Source organism: Cupressus sempervirens, chromosome 4, assembly GCF_028749045.1.
Source record: "Cupressus sempervirens isolate cs-2001-9-10 chromosome 4, ASM2874904v1, whole genome shotgun sequence".
Taxonomy (NCBI): Eukaryota; Viridiplantae; Streptophyta; class Pinopsida; order Cupressales; family Cupressaceae; genus Cupressus; species Cupressus sempervirens.
Window position 1 is genome coordinate 243,780,394 of NC_143121.1, and position 15,624 is coordinate 243,796,017.

General features: G+C 36.1%; 1 protein-coding gene across 1 annotated transcript; it reads right to left on the minus strand.

Annotated features, from left to right (window-relative positions):
• Nucleotides 1–11,327: 11,327 nt before the first annotated feature.
• Nucleotides 11,328–13,282, minus strand: LOC149560917 (uncharacterized). Its single transcript, XM_089824883.1, has 3 exons — nucleotides 13,095–13,282; nucleotides 12,656–12,864; nucleotides 11,328–11,727 (listed from the first exon to the last, which is right to left on the minus strand). The coding sequence occupies exons 1-3, from the start codon at nucleotides 13,194–13,196 to the stop codon at nucleotides 11,439–11,441; spliced, it is 600 nt and encodes a 199-aa protein (XP_089681009.1). The 5' UTR covers nucleotides 13,197–13,282; the 3' UTR covers nucleotides 11,328–11,438.
• Nucleotides 13,283–15,624: the final 2,342 nt, after the last annotated feature.

The window sequence follows — 15,624 nt, forward strand, 5'->3', positions numbered from 1 at the left end:
AATTTTCTTACAAAAATTCTTTGAATAGGAGTATCAGTAGATCACCATTCCAAATTATGTATGGGAGTAGTCCAAGGACAACACTAGATTTAAAGAAGATGGCGCACGGAGAGAGGACTAGTGTTGAGGCAGAAGACTTTTATGAACATTTCAAGAACCTAGATGAGGAGGTACGTGCACATATTACCAAGATGAACATGCAGTATAAGGCTAGAGTGGATCAAAAGAGGAGATATAAGGAGTTCCAAGTTGGGGATCTAGTTATGGTGTACTTGAGGAAGGAACGATTTCCAGTGGGCACCTACAACAAGCTAAAGATGAAAAAAATTGGTCTTTGCAAGATTTTGAAGAAACATGATTTAGGAAATGCATATGAATTGGAGTTGCCAAATGGGATCCATATTTCCCATGTTTTCAATATTGTAGACTTAATAGAATATCATGATGATGGTGCAAAGGAGGAGTTGATGTTGAAGCCATGTCTCATACCTACTTCTAGGAAGGAGGAGATTGAAGAAATTTTGGATAGTCATGTAGGTCAAAGCATCAAAAACATGCAGTATGAGGAGTACCTAGTGAAGTGGAAGGGTTGACCATTGGAAGATTCAACCTAGTTATCAAAAACGGAGGTTGCTCATTTGGGTTTTCCTCTACTAGCTATAAAGTGACAAGGTCACTTTTCAATTTACCTAGGGTGTTTGATGTAGGAGCATCTAGTGGTGTAAGGGCAATTTTGTATCACCCAAAAATATGCTTAGTGTTAGTTTTTCTTTAATGTGCTTGTATTTTTGGAGACCCATTTGGGTCAAATAAAGATTCCAACTCTCATAGTTACACTATTGGTTTTTTGGGTTAGTATTGTTTAGCACCTCAGGATGTGTTAGTGCACAAAATAGGTTATTTTGTAATTGATCCATAATTATGATGACTAAGAGGGTGTAAGTTGGAGGGATGATTGTACTTCTAATTTAAAGCATTCTAGAAAAAAGAATCAGGTCAAAAGGCTTTACGGTTTGAAAGTTATTATTGTTTTAAGTTCTTAGGAGACACCCTAAGAAAGCTTTAATGTTAGATTTGAGGCACTAAATGACCTTGTATAGGCCTTAAAAATGGGGAACAAGCATAGTTAGTCTACAGGACTATCAATCGCTTGGAAAGATTGCCAAAAATGTAAACAGTTCATCAATCGAAGTCCCAGATCAAAAGTTATGTCTCTCGAAAGTTAGAATATCATTTCTGGATTCTTCTAATTTTACACCGACTTCTGGCATGTCTTCTAGAACCTTCTTCTTTGGTAGTTGATTCCAAATGGCATATTCTAAAATGGATTCCTAACCCTAAACCTAATTCAGTTTACTTAAGGTCATTTCTTGCATTGTAAAGGCAATTTTTGTGGAGTTTGGGAGAAGGTACTATGAGAAGGGTCTTTGCTCCAAAATTTGATAACATTTTAAGCCGATAGAGCATGTAGTTAAGTCTATTTTCTCTGTGATAAATGTAATAGCATATCATTTTTTGATAATAAGATTCTTGTTTCTTATTGTGTACATTTTTTTTTGATTTGTGCCCTCATCACTTGCAATTACCCTTAGAGAAGCCTTTAAAATGTTGTAACACAAAATTATTTACATTTTGCATCATCACATTAGGTGTAGGTCTAATGACTTCAAACAATATTGGTCAACAGTTTATCTTCCTTGATATTTTGGTTTATACCTTGACTCTTTGACTACTCAATGGCTTATGGAAAACAAAGAAGTTAACAATAGAGTGTGTCGAAGTAGTAATCTATCAAAAACCCCTGAATTGAAAGGTACAACTCCCTTATGAGTGCAAGATATGCAATGAATTTGTCTTTTAGGTTTTGGGAGTATGCTCTTAACCAGAGAGTAGAAGAGGCAAAAACCAAGTTGCTCAACACCTTAAACAACTTAGGCAAAGAAGGGGGGATTAACTGACAAAATACAATCTATTACAACATAAATGTAAGAAAGGAAACATGCAAAAGTAACCATAACAATAACAAGGAAGGAAGAGATAGTGAAACAAGTAATTCCCGAATTACACAATTAGCTAATGCTTTGAAAATAATTGGATTGTCTATCCTTTAGCTATTCCACACATTAGTTTCCAGCTTCCTTATGCAATGAACTAAACTAAATGCACGGACTATGGTAAACAACAGACAGACCATAAGACATGCTTATTCTAAAGAGAGTAAGATATACAATCTATTGAACGAAGGGAATAAAGCCAAGTTCATTCAACTTTCAACATTAACACATTCATTCCATATACTCCATTATAAACTAAATGAACAGAAAACTTAAAATGAACTTAGAGTCACACATAGTAGTCATGGCTATAGGGGTTTTCCTAAAGTAAATTGTGTCGATCTTATTAACTTCATCAAAGATTACATTTATAAGCCTTCTCAAAATGGTTGTTTACATTGGATGATTGCCTTTGCAAAGCATCTTTGAATGGAATAATCTAAGAATAGGACAAGCATGAATCATTGTCCATTATAGAGACTGACAAAATGCCATCAATGGCAACAAAAGAAAGAGGAGGGGAAGAATGACATATGTCTGGAAAAGCATTAGAACATTATGCCTTCTTAGAAGTAACTAGTTTAGCTCTATAAGATTTCATGGCTTTGGTTATTTTATCCAGCTCTTTGACACTAGGAATGAGGATATTGTTGGCTCGAAAAATTCAGTAGTCATGCATTTTTGTCAGTTCATCGAGTTTTACCACCCTTGACTAGAATTTCTTTGCTTCCCTCTTTATGATTGCATCCGCCATTGACAATTCCTAGATTTTGGACACTTGGAAGTTGAGTGGCTCAACAACTTCATCAACAAATGCCAAGAACTTGGATTACATTCTTTTGATGTCCACCATCTTGCCATTAATAGACATGAAGGACTCTGTGTGCAAGATCTTCAAATACTAAAATAACTTTTCAATGATCTTTTGCACCATGTTGTGGACATCCTTGAGTTCATTTGTAGATCTCACGGAGCTTTCTATGAAAAACTCCAAGTATTGCTTCTAGTGGAATACTGACTTCTTGCCAGTCTTCAGAATCCCGTGAGTAATGGCCACATTGGTCTTCATGTCTATCACTTCTTGTAGAAGGGTTAATTTCTTTGTCAGCTTGTCCACTGCCTTTTGTATAGTTTTTTGATGATCTGAAGCCGCTTCCCTGAGCTTGTGAGCATCCAACACTTTGCCTTCCAAATTCTCAACCTATATGGGACCTTGAACCTTCATCTAATCTACCCATGCTCAGCCTACTTGCCTGAATTTTCTTTCTTGTTGTAGCTTTAGGAGAATGTTCTTGTTCTCCTCTACATTTGAGTCAAATTGACTTGAAGAAGTTCTTCTGAGTGTAGACTTTTAGTAATCTAATAGCTCTTTGTTTGAGACCTTTAATATCTTCTTCTTCGCTCTAAGCTCTTCTAGCTTATCCCCAATCTTTTCATTAGTTGACTTCCACATGTTTACCATGAAGTCATGAATTGGGATGCCAAGATCAATTGTCATGATTTGAAATCATCCTTTGAGAGCTCATGACATCTACCCTCCTTTTGTGGCTCAACAATCTTAACTAGCATGTGGCCAGTTGTTGAATTCGTAGCCAATGCAGAAATAGTCTTTTGCTTCTTTGTATTCTTGGATGGCTGAAAGGAGGTGACTTGTGTGATCAAGTCCTTTGATGGGGTTGCGTCCTCATATCTCCTCTTCTTCCTACCAATGGTCTCCTCGAGCCAAGAATATGGAGAGAGCACATTGATAGAAAATTGCAGTGTTATGGGGTCAAATAGCTTCCTCAGGATCAATGGAGTTAGCTTTGGGAGATAGCGTCGAAGGCAGCCACCTTGGTTATCGAAAGGGCAAGAGTATCCCCTTGCTGAGATGCTTCCTGTTCCTAGCCATCCATGGGGTTAGTATCACCATCCAAATTGATGAGTTGAACAAGGGAAGATGGCTTAGCCACTGATTTTTCTTGTTCCTTCCCTTATTCTTGTCATCTTCCCTCTCTCCAGTCTTCCCAATGTTTGGAAGAGGGTCATCTCCGCAGGTAGGGAAGAGTGGTACATTCTTTTATAGAAGCTAGTCTCCACCTTGTCTAATAGATTGTAATGGCCTTGCAGATGTTGATGTAGTGGTTGTAGTTGCGGCTGACTAGGTGGCTCTAGCTGATACTCCACCTGTAGAGCTAGTGTTTCCGATCCTTTTCTTCCTTGCTCGGGTCCACTCCACCCATTTGTATGTTCTTTTCATTATACCTTGCATGATGACCTCCATGGTGTCAATGACTGTCTCCATAGGTGGGGTAGACAGAATTGGTGTGCCCTTGATCTTCTCATAAGAAGTGGGGTGCATGTAGGCTCCATCATCTACAAAATCAGAAACATCAACAAAATTGTTATATAATTTTATTTCACCAATAGTGAGTCTTGACCAAAATGTCTCATGAGTTTCATACTTGTTGACACACCCAGACAAGAAATCTTCAATATCCTGGACATGCCTATAGGCATATCCCAACTTCAAATGATCCTTTACAAAATTAGTTGGATCATATTGGGGTTTGAGCACCTCATAGTCTAACAACTTAATCTTGCTCTCAAAACTCTTCACCAAGTTCTAAGCAACTGATCTGGAGGCACATGAATATGGGCCTACCACTATAGGGAATGGAATCCCAGTAATCTTCTTCAAATTGGAACATAGGGTGTTCACTAAAAGTATTTGTTGACATAGTTCAACTAGGACCGTCTTGTCTTCAAGATACCTCGGCAACCTATTAAGGAATCCATCATGAGTCCCTAGTCACAAATAGGAGAAACTCGAAAACTAAATGAATGAGCATCCGAATTGTCTTATGGCCAAAATTGCCTCTAGTGAGAATCTCCTTTTCAGGCATCCTTGGAATTCTCGACATAGTCTCATTTTAAAAGCATCATTGATAGCTATGTATTCCTCATAGCTCCTTTGCAGTTGCATATACGAGTAGAATTCATAGACTTTGGTGCGCTCATCATAATTTGGGATGCTAGGGAGTCTAGGCCACAAGTGGTGGCTTGCCAAAGCATAGATCAAATAAAAGGACATGTAGAACTACTTGAATCCTCTGGCCAACTGCTGCTAGAGTAATTATTTATTTTCACTTATTAATTAGATCATCTTGATTTAGTTGATTAAGTGATTTATTACTCTAGTTCTTAAGCTTGCTTTTAGGTGCATATAATTAATACTTTATATTAATTATATTGTGCAACCTGGCTTTCGTTCACCTTTAAAGGTTAAACTCTTGTAATTATTCTTTAAAGCATTCATTCAATCAATTTGGGAATACTGTTTCTCTCATCTTGTTTAGTTTTTCCAAGCTTCGCTTTTTCCTCTGTTTTTTGGTTTCTCTTCAATAGGGTATTTGCATGCAGGTGATCTTGGCAATTTGTGAAGTTGGTTTTCACAACTTCTACATGGTATCAGAGTCGCCCTGCTGCTTCTTGTTCGAAGGATTTTTGAAGCCACGATTTGGAGTTAGAAACCCTAGCTTTTTTTAGGGTTTTTCTTCAATCGGGAGGAAGAGCATTTTTTAGGAGCACTTTGGGCCCAAACAGACGCTGTCATTGGATCCGAAAGGCCATTTGCAGTCAGGATCCATATAAAATTTATCTTTTTTGGCTTCTGTAGCGTTAGGGAAAAAAAATTTGCCCCCAGGGAGGCCGTACGGATGACTTTTTGCATTTATTGCAAAAAAAAAAGTTTAAGGGACAGCCGCCCAGTGGCCATCGCCGCACCATCGAAGCGTAGCTCGCACACAGTTCGTCAGCCGCTGCTGCTAGCAGCACCGCCGCAGAGCCGCCGGGGCCTGGCCGCCGCCCGAGTGCTACCCTTCCTACACCTCCACCAGCGGAGAACTCCTGTCGGCACCGCTCCGCCGGATCCTGCCACCCCTACAACCACCACCACCAATGGCCTCTCAGCGCCAGCGTGGAAGATCCTGACCAGTCCGCAGCTGACACGTGGCACAAGCGCCACGTTGGCACTTTGCCACATGGACCCTGCCATGTGGCACTACCACGCGGCATGCCACGTGGCCTTCTTTTTTGCTTCGACGGCCCGTGGCCGTCAAATTTTTTGAAATGAATTGTTGACGTCAGCATGACGTTAGCGTTGCATTAGCACACTTCCTTGCACTCTCCTTCTAAGTCCTTTTTGACCTACTCATAATTTTTTGGCCATATCTTGAGCATACAGAGGTCGTTTTCTAATCCGAAAGAAGCACCAGAAAGCTAGTTCCGAGATGGAGACAATGGTGTAGGATTTTTTTGTTTTGATGCAGTTTTGCTTTCTATTTTTGCAGTTGAAGTCTGAAGTTCTTTTTTTGACTCCGGCGAGCATTTCTTGTGCGTCTCGTCTCCGTTTTTGGAAAACGTGATATTTTTGGAAAGCTGGTTCTATCTACTTTTCAGAAATGGTGTAATTTCTTCCAGATGCTGCCCCATGCTCTTTCTATCATGTTTTTGGCATTTTTGCTCTATGATGGATATCTTGGGTGTTCAGGTCCGAGGATCATTTTCTTGGCATGGGATCACTTTTTTTGGGTTGTACTATATTTTGTATCAGCTTTTTTCTCTTTCTAATCATTGATGATATCATTTGTAAGCATCTTTATGCAAACGCACTGAGATAAAGTGCCACTCTTGCTTTTTAGGTTCATGAACGTTGTTTTGAGATAGTTGTACTTGCACTATTTTATAAAGTGACATGGGGGGGGATAGTTGTTTGTTGTTTTAGGCATTCTCCCTTTGTCAAGTGAGTGTCCTTTCCATGACATTAGCCCCATGCAGTGTCTGTGACACATGCCTTTATAGGTGTTTGTACCTCTTACACTCTCTCGTTGTTCTTAGTTCTTTCTATAAAGAATTTGGCTCATCTTTTCAGTTGCATGTCACCTCACCCCATTTGCATTAAGGGGGGGTTATTTTGTTGGTTCTAATGCTTCCTTGGTTTGATGGTTCATTGGAGTGAGCTATGTATTTAGTATTTGATCCTACATACTAGGAAATTGCAGTGGCTAGCTACCTATGCATTTCGGTGAGATGGATCACCTACCATATAGACACTCTCGGTTCGTGCCTTCTTTTTCCATGGAGGATCTTTAGATCAGCAGCTTCTTTCTGACAGAGTTTGTGGCTTCTTCTGCTTTAGTGGTTTTCTTCATGATCTTCTCTTTGTTCCTATCTTCTGGAACATTCTTTCCTATCTCTTTTTGGAGAGGGGTTTTTCCCACTGGGTTTTCTCCTTTGTCTCCGGTTTACAAAGATTTCCTTGTATTGGGTACCTGATTAGGCCTTGTTGTCGGGACCCACTTTTCCTGCTTTCATTGCTTTTCTAGGTTAGCTTCCTCCCGAGCTTCGCTTAAGGGGGGGTGTTAGAGTAATTATTTATTTTCACTTATTAATTAGATCATCTTGATTTAGTTGATTAAGTGATTTATTACTCTAGTTCTTAAGCTTGCTTTTAGGTGCATATAATTAATACTTTATATTAATTATATTGTGCAACCTAGCTTTTTTAGGTTTTAGGGCTTTCGTTCACCTTTAAAGGTTGAACTCTTGTAATTATTCTTTAAAGAATTCATTCAATCAATTTGGGAATACTGTTTCTCTCATCTTGTTCAGTTTTTTCAAGCTCCAATTTTTCCTCTGTTTTCTAGTTTCTCTTCAACAGGGTATTTGCATGCAGGTGATCTTGGCAATCTGTGAAGTTGGTTTTCACAACTTCTACAACTGCAACCACAAGACAAGATCATCACAGATGATTTGTGCCCAACCAATTTGCATATTCTTAGCACAAATTTCTTGTACTAGGAACAAGTGGTGCTCGATGACCTCCAAAATCTTCTCTTTTCCTTTCAGTTTGAGGAGGAGTGCGAGGATATCCACAATCTCACGTTTAAGATTTGTGCCAAACAAAGTCTTTGGCATTTTGCTCTTCTTTGAGCAGGTAGTCTGGAACCAAGTCCTTTGCATGTTCTCTCGTTTGAGGGTATTCTTCTCATTAAACATGGATGTGAAGGACCCAAAATCGATATCACAATATTGCTCCTCTACAGGGATTCCAAATGCAGACTATATCAACATCTTGTTAATTGATATGAGAATGGACTGATCAGGAAACACAATATGCTTTGTTTCCAGGTTGTATCTCTCTATGCACTCCTTCACTAACTCAACTGCATGAACTTCCATTGGAAAATTGGTTGCTTCTACCAATCCACTCTCTTTAAGTTTCTGAGTGATTGGATAAATGGGTTGGGAATTAAGCCTCCTATGAAGATCACCCAAATCATAGAACTTGAAGGATGTATCTGTAAAATGTTTTAACTCACTCTCCAAGCCAGTTAATCTACCATAACTAGTAGCTCTGATTGTCATTCACTATGATTGCACAGGATGTAGTTCTCAATAAATAGTCATTTAAATATACTTGAAGAAACCAATTGCATGCAATTCCAATGAAATAGCTTTATGAATTAGAATGTTGGCACCACACGAATAAAATTAAGTTTGGCTAATGACTATAATGGTTGGATTTGCATTTAATTCCATGTGTAATGGCTATTTAAACTTTTCATTCATTTGCACATAAAATACTAAGTTCTCAAAAGCACTCTTACTTTACTTAAAGTGATATGACTAAGAATCACTTAACAGTACAAATACTTTAGCTTTACAAGAAGTGCCTTACCTCACTTCAAAATCAGGAATGGAGATATACTTAATAATATTAACACATGCGGGAAAGAGAGAGACACTTAGCTTTTCTACAAACCCATTTTCCTTTTATTCAGAATCACAACACAAGGAGTAGTCCTTTGGCTAGCTTGCGCTCTCCATTCTTCCAGTTTTCGCTTAAGGCTTTTAATACTTATTTTCCTTTATATCGGGTTCACCTTTCCATCACTAACTTCTCTAGATGTATCTTATGAGCATTTCCGAGGGATATTCATGTTCAAGAAAGGTTTGACTTTCTTTTCTCGAATCATCCAGAGAAGTGACCTTTTTCATTGCCTTGGGGTGGAAAACTCCTTTCTCAACTACATTTCTCGGACTGAGGTGCAACAAACAACATTCAACCTTTTACGTCAATCTAATGGCTCTGATGCTAGAACTCAAGCATGCCTTATCAGTTGTGAACCTTTAAATGTTTCTCTTAAACATTGTGCTTGCACTATCTGATCATTGGGCTCAAGATTTGGCTCAAGTTCACATAGCCTCAAGAACAAAACAAAAGAACTTCATCTTCATGAATATGCAGTAGCGATACCCAATACCTATATTTCCTCATAGTACTTGATCTCATCTCCCCAAATTTTAATGAGACTCACTCTGGCTTTTATCCATAGCTTCACTAGTCTTTGAGCATTTACAAAATCATATTCACAACCTATTAATCACTATCACAACTTTATGCTTATGATTCACACTTGATGTAGTTCACTCAAGGGGAAAGATCAGCTCGAAAGCTCAAAATCCATGAGATCTGCAAAATTAGAGCAAGATGGCAAAGAATGAAATACATAATACTTCTCATCGGGAGGATGCCAAAACACACCCCAATTGTACCTAAATCACCTAAACCCCATGTGCACCAGAAAAACTAAGAAACCCGCTTTAAAAGATTAGGTAAAGGTAATGCAAAGGGAGACCCGAAAAACAAAGGAAGCGAAGTACTTCAAGAAAGATGAGAAGTCACCTAAAACAAACTTAGACATTTCTCTCTTGGAAAGGCACTCACTTTAACCAATGATCTCAAGCTTTAAAAGGGTAAGACTAAAACTTGGCAACAAACAAACAGATTAGATATTCCCAAAAATAGTATGATCTCAGTTTACAAATCAAAATCTGGGATGTGTGTATATTTAATGGTTTGCATTGCCCTACGAGTCATTGTATAGCCAACAACAACTTGTGAATTACATGTATGCTTATTCAAATTAGTGTAATTCATTATATAAATTCAAAGATGCCAACATAAAATGAAAAATTTCTAGATGCTCTTGTGGTCTAAAATGTTCAATTTTCCCATCAAAACCTCATGTTTTGTGTTGTCCAACTTGTTTACTTTTCCAAGTCATCTATCATCAAATTAATGTTTGGCTTGGATTGAAAACTTCTTTCCTTGACAAGACAACTTAGATAAACCTCTAAGGACACGGCTATCCTCCCTACAAACTGTACATTTGACCAATTTTCAAATAATCGAAAACATCATGGATTCTTCCGATAATTTCAGCATTTGATCTTCATGATCTACATAGTTTGTAGTTGAAAACAACAAAAAAATTGGAAAAAAAATCACAACATTTTCGTGAATTTGGAAAAAAAAAATGTTTGACTTTGTTTTGTCTTTAGTGCATTTTGTCTAAAGATTACTCTGTCCCAACCTCTGAAGACTTTATTAAGGTTCGTATGTTCTTTGTGTTTGCTCCTCCGCATTTTCAAAATTGTAGAACTACATGGAAATTGTCCTCAATGACTATGATTACCATTTTTTAACAAGAAGGTTTTTGAGTACTCTTGTGTTTTTTTTTTGTTTTTTTTTTGGTTTTTGACTCGCATGTAACTTGATTGGTTTTTTCTTTATACCCTTTTATTTGTGTCTTTGCTTGGTTTTATAAATATGTCAAGCAGTACCATCTTAGTGCTTCAGGAAAAACAAAGTTAATTTTCCGGCAATGGGATGGTTAGTTCCAATGTAGAGAAAATCTATAACAAGAAGACGTGCAGATTCCATGCAAAAGCACCCTGACTCCTTTTATCACAATGTTTTGCAACCTTCTGCCTAAAAGAATGAAATATTCTTGAATTTTTTAAGTTCATTTTAGGGTTTAAGGGCATTGCATATTGGAATTTGACAAATTAAATGGGAAAGCCAGGTAAGAAGGGAAAAAAATCCTTTGAAGAATTCAGGAAAATTTCGCCCAAACTTTCATTTCATCATTAAACCAATGACAATTATCAAATTTACTATAAGACAGAAGTGTATAAATACAGAAAGAGGGGTTCCTCTCATGAACCTGTAACAATCATCCCACAATTATGTGTTTTTGACTTTAGGCACCTGATATTATACAACAATCTTCAACTACATAGGATGAGATCTTTTATAGTGACTGGTTTTGGATTAGATCCTGTTAAGATTTTTATTATTAATATTTCAAATCATACTATGTGATCTATTATCAGAATGAAAGAAAGCAAGAGATGTAAAACAAAGTCAATTCATCTACAATGATGTGCTTGAACTTGGTTTTAGATCCATTCAACAATCTTAAACAAATAAGTCACTGTTACTGTCAATTCAGACATAATCCAGAAAGGGGATAAAAACATTTGGCATCCCCACAATCAATTTTTCTGGCTGTTATCTACCCCAATAATATGGTCTCCATCACTTGGCACTAGGGATACCATAAACATGGAGCTCTCATTTTCCTTTCCTCTGGCCAAGGCAATGTAGTACAGCTTACTTAAAACCAAGGTGAGCAATGTAAAACCTGCCCCTGCTGCAAAAAATCCCTTGGGCACTTCTTCACAAGTTAGATTGGTCACATGATAGATTCCTCTGTGATTACTGTGATCAGTATTCTTAACTGATGCCCAAATAAGGCAAATCTCTGATATGCCAAAAGCAAGCCTGCAAGTTGCAATGAGGAGATTAATAAAAACTAAAAACTATTAGATTTCTACAATCCATAAGAATGCTGTGTAGTTTCTGGATTCGATTGTATAAGATTTTTTTATATCAACATTTCGGATTACAGTCTGTGATCCATCATCAGAATGCAAAAGAGTAGCAGAAACATTGATATAAAAGGAGAACAATATTTAATTCTACCAGACATGATAAAGAATAAAAAAAGTAAGTCTGCAAATTGCAATAACAAGAGAACAATATTAGCAGACATGATAAAGGCAAGCTGTATTCCAATGATGGACATATAAACATTATTTTGAAACAGGTTCAAGGTGACCTGTAGGTTAAATTAATATGAATGACCCATAAAAACTGTCACAAATTGTTCAGATGGTTTGAAAAACAATCTATTCGAAATGCATGTCAGTTTTCTAGAATTTGATCATGTAAGAATTTTTAACATCAACGTTTTGGATCACACACAGTGATCCATCTTCAGGAATCTGCTTCATCCTGATGATGGATCACTGTGTGTGATCCAAAACATTGATTTCTGATGATCCCCATGATCCTCTTCCCTCCGCTGGCACAGCACTTGCAGCCCAAGGGCTTTTATTACTGTTTTTCAAAGATGGTTTATAGCTTTATAACCTTGGTGCTGTGTAAACTCTTGCCAGATGATCTTGTACCCCACAGCCCTTTGTTTGTCAATATGAAACTTTAAGATTTTAATTAATAGAAAAGGAACTATTCATCAAAAAAATTCTTACACAATAAAATTCCAGAAAATTGATATGCAGAATATATAATTGTTTGGATGACAATCTATTTGTAGGTATCCAGATCTCTGATTCTTGTAGCTGTCTTTGGTTGTATTGATTTAAGACTTTAGGTACCAGAAACCAATGAAAAAGTAGAAGTTGCATACCAGGAGGCTATGAATAACAAAATTGTCCATGTATGAGATGTTCCTGACTCCTTACTAGAGATTCCACCCAACAAAAACTTTGTATCAACCATTAACAGCCCATGGCTTATACCAAGTAAGAGAAAAGCACCCACTCCATAGATAGTTGCTATGTCTGTATCATATACACAATAGACATATTCATCATACTCATCTGGAACCAGCTTAGCCTGCAATGGATGACAGGATTGTGAGGCAACCTTGGATGATCATTAATCCTATTGATGAAGATAATCCTGTTTTCATTTTCTCTGTTAATGCACTGAAGGGGATGTTTTTATTCATAATTTCTGTTGAGATGGGTAATTCTGTTCATAACTTCTGCCAAAATGTTGAGATGGGTAATTTTTGTTCATAGTTTCTTCTAATATATTGAAATGAGTGTCTAACTTAAACTTACCCTGCTCTTGTGAAGCTCCGCAGCAACAGCCAATCCAAATGCCAAAAAGTCTGCAGTAAGAACAAAGATCAAGAGCAACTTAGAAGGCTTGTATTCACCCATCTTCCTTAAACCAGATTAGATCAGACTATATATTATATAAAGCAGATTAGGCCTGTTTCAGGTCTTGATATGAAGCGGTATTTTGAGTAATGTACAAAATTTATAGGGTTAAAAAACATAAATTGCAAGCAAACCTAGAAAGAGTCCTGAACAAGGAACATTGACCGGTAGGGTTGGTGACTTGTTCAAATGCTGTTGTCACAAGTAATTGTTGGAATCAAGCCTCCATTATTGAAATTCAAGAAGCAGCAGGTCGTATGGACCCGCTAACTTCTTGCCGATTGTTCAGTACTGAAGAAAGGATTCAATTAGCTGATGCCACTTGTTAGGGCTTGGTCGGAGAAATTAAAATAAACCCGTCTTAAGATGTCTTTAACGACCAACATTTTGTGGATTGACCACTCATGCCAAACACACGAAGCCGGCATTGTATTGTTTTCAGCGAAAGTATATGAAATTGACGACCCCTGTTCAGGGTTTGAAATATACCTCGCAAGGATAACGATTGGAAACTTCCGACGCAAGAATAGGAAGTGTGTTTTTGGGTTATCAATTTGTACTCCAATAGAAAACAAGAGATGCAACGGTCAAATTCTTCTCGTAATTGTAAAAGATAGAGAATAGGAAGTGTGTTTTTGGGTTATCAATTTGTACTCCAATAGAAAACAAGAGATGCAACGGTCAAATTCCTCTAGTAATTGTAAAAGATAGAGAATAGGAAGTGTGTTTTTGGGTTATCAATTTGTTCTCGAATAGAAAACAAGAGATGCAACGGTCAAATTCCTCTAGTAATTGTAAAAGATAGAGAATAGGAAGTGTGTTTTTGGGTTATCAATTTGTACTCCAATAGAAAACAAGAGATGCAACGGTCAAATTCCTCTAGTAATTGTAAAAGATAGATAATATAGATTTATAGATAGAATGATACGTTATTATAAGGACAAGCAAAGGTAGAACGATAGAGAGATTTGAAATTTAGAAAATATTAATAATTATATATTTTTTAAAAATATATAAATAACAATAGAAATTATATTATATGAATGAACCACACATTTCTATTAATTTAGTAATATGTTGAAATATTTGATTTAAAAAAATAAATTGTTGATTACTTAATTCAAACAACCAAATGTAGTAAGTTTGAGAGGTAGTATTAGTTTTACAATTTGTAAAATGGTATAAAAAAAATTAGAATAAGATTGTAAAATATAGTGTAAACTTAAAGAAATAGAATTTTACATTTGGCAAAAATAAACATCAATGTAAAACTAATAAATATATTTAAAATAAGAAATATAAAACATTTAATTCTATATTTGCACTTGGTAAGAAAAATAGATTGTGATAATTAATATTGATTAGACATTCATTTGTGAGGTGGAAGATAATTTTTTTTTTTTTTGAAAATCTATTGTCACAAATGTGGAAAAGATAAAGTTGTAATTAATGCATGATAGACTTGTTAGAATATATTTGTAATTTTGTTGAAGAAAATCGAATTATCTGCCTACCACAAATAGTATGGTCCAATAGAATGAATGAAAAATGTGATTTATAAAATAATGAAATATTAGAAAAAAAATATAAACATTTGAAGTTTTTTTTAATCTTTTAAATTCTACGAGTTGATTGGCCAATTGAATTGAAAAATTAAATTGAATGAAAGCAATAGTATCCTCCTTTTTTGGTAGGAACTAATAATGCGATATTAGATTCATTCATCTAATTCCATTTATAGTAGACTCTTGCCTCATTTTGTCAATTTATTTTTATTTTTATTAATTAATGTTATCACTTGAAATTACACCCTCATCAAATTTCACAATAATTTAACATTTCAAGGTAACAATGGAAACACTCCTAAGTTGTGGGTGAACTATAAAAGGAGTGAATCTCCAGATAAGGCCAGCTCCTAGCTTACTCACACTGTAAAACTACTTGACTTTCCAGGAAAAAGGGAGAGAGAATAAAACTTAACAAGGAAGCTGAAACTTAAAACCTGAGCTTAAAAAAAAAATTAAACAAAGGTGAACAACATTAAAAAAAATGCTTAATCCCAAATGTGAAGCAAAAGAAAAATCCCAACTTATTATGGACCCCAATGCATAAATATTTCATCAACAAGTATGAATGATGCAAATACTATCAAGGAAAGATGATTTTCACAAGTTAGGATTTGGAACACCTCTACAACATAGTTAATAACTTGCATAAAAGGTCACTTGTAGAAAGATGAAGGTATCTGAGACAGAAACTATGAAACAAAATTCTTTAAAAGAAAAACATTTGTATTTCTTGCTTTATAAATCACTTGACACACTAAATTGTAATAATAAGTAAGATGAAGAACTCTACAAATGGAATAAGACCTATCAAATATATTGATTTTTTTCCAAAAAAATAACTAAGTTACAGACCAATAATG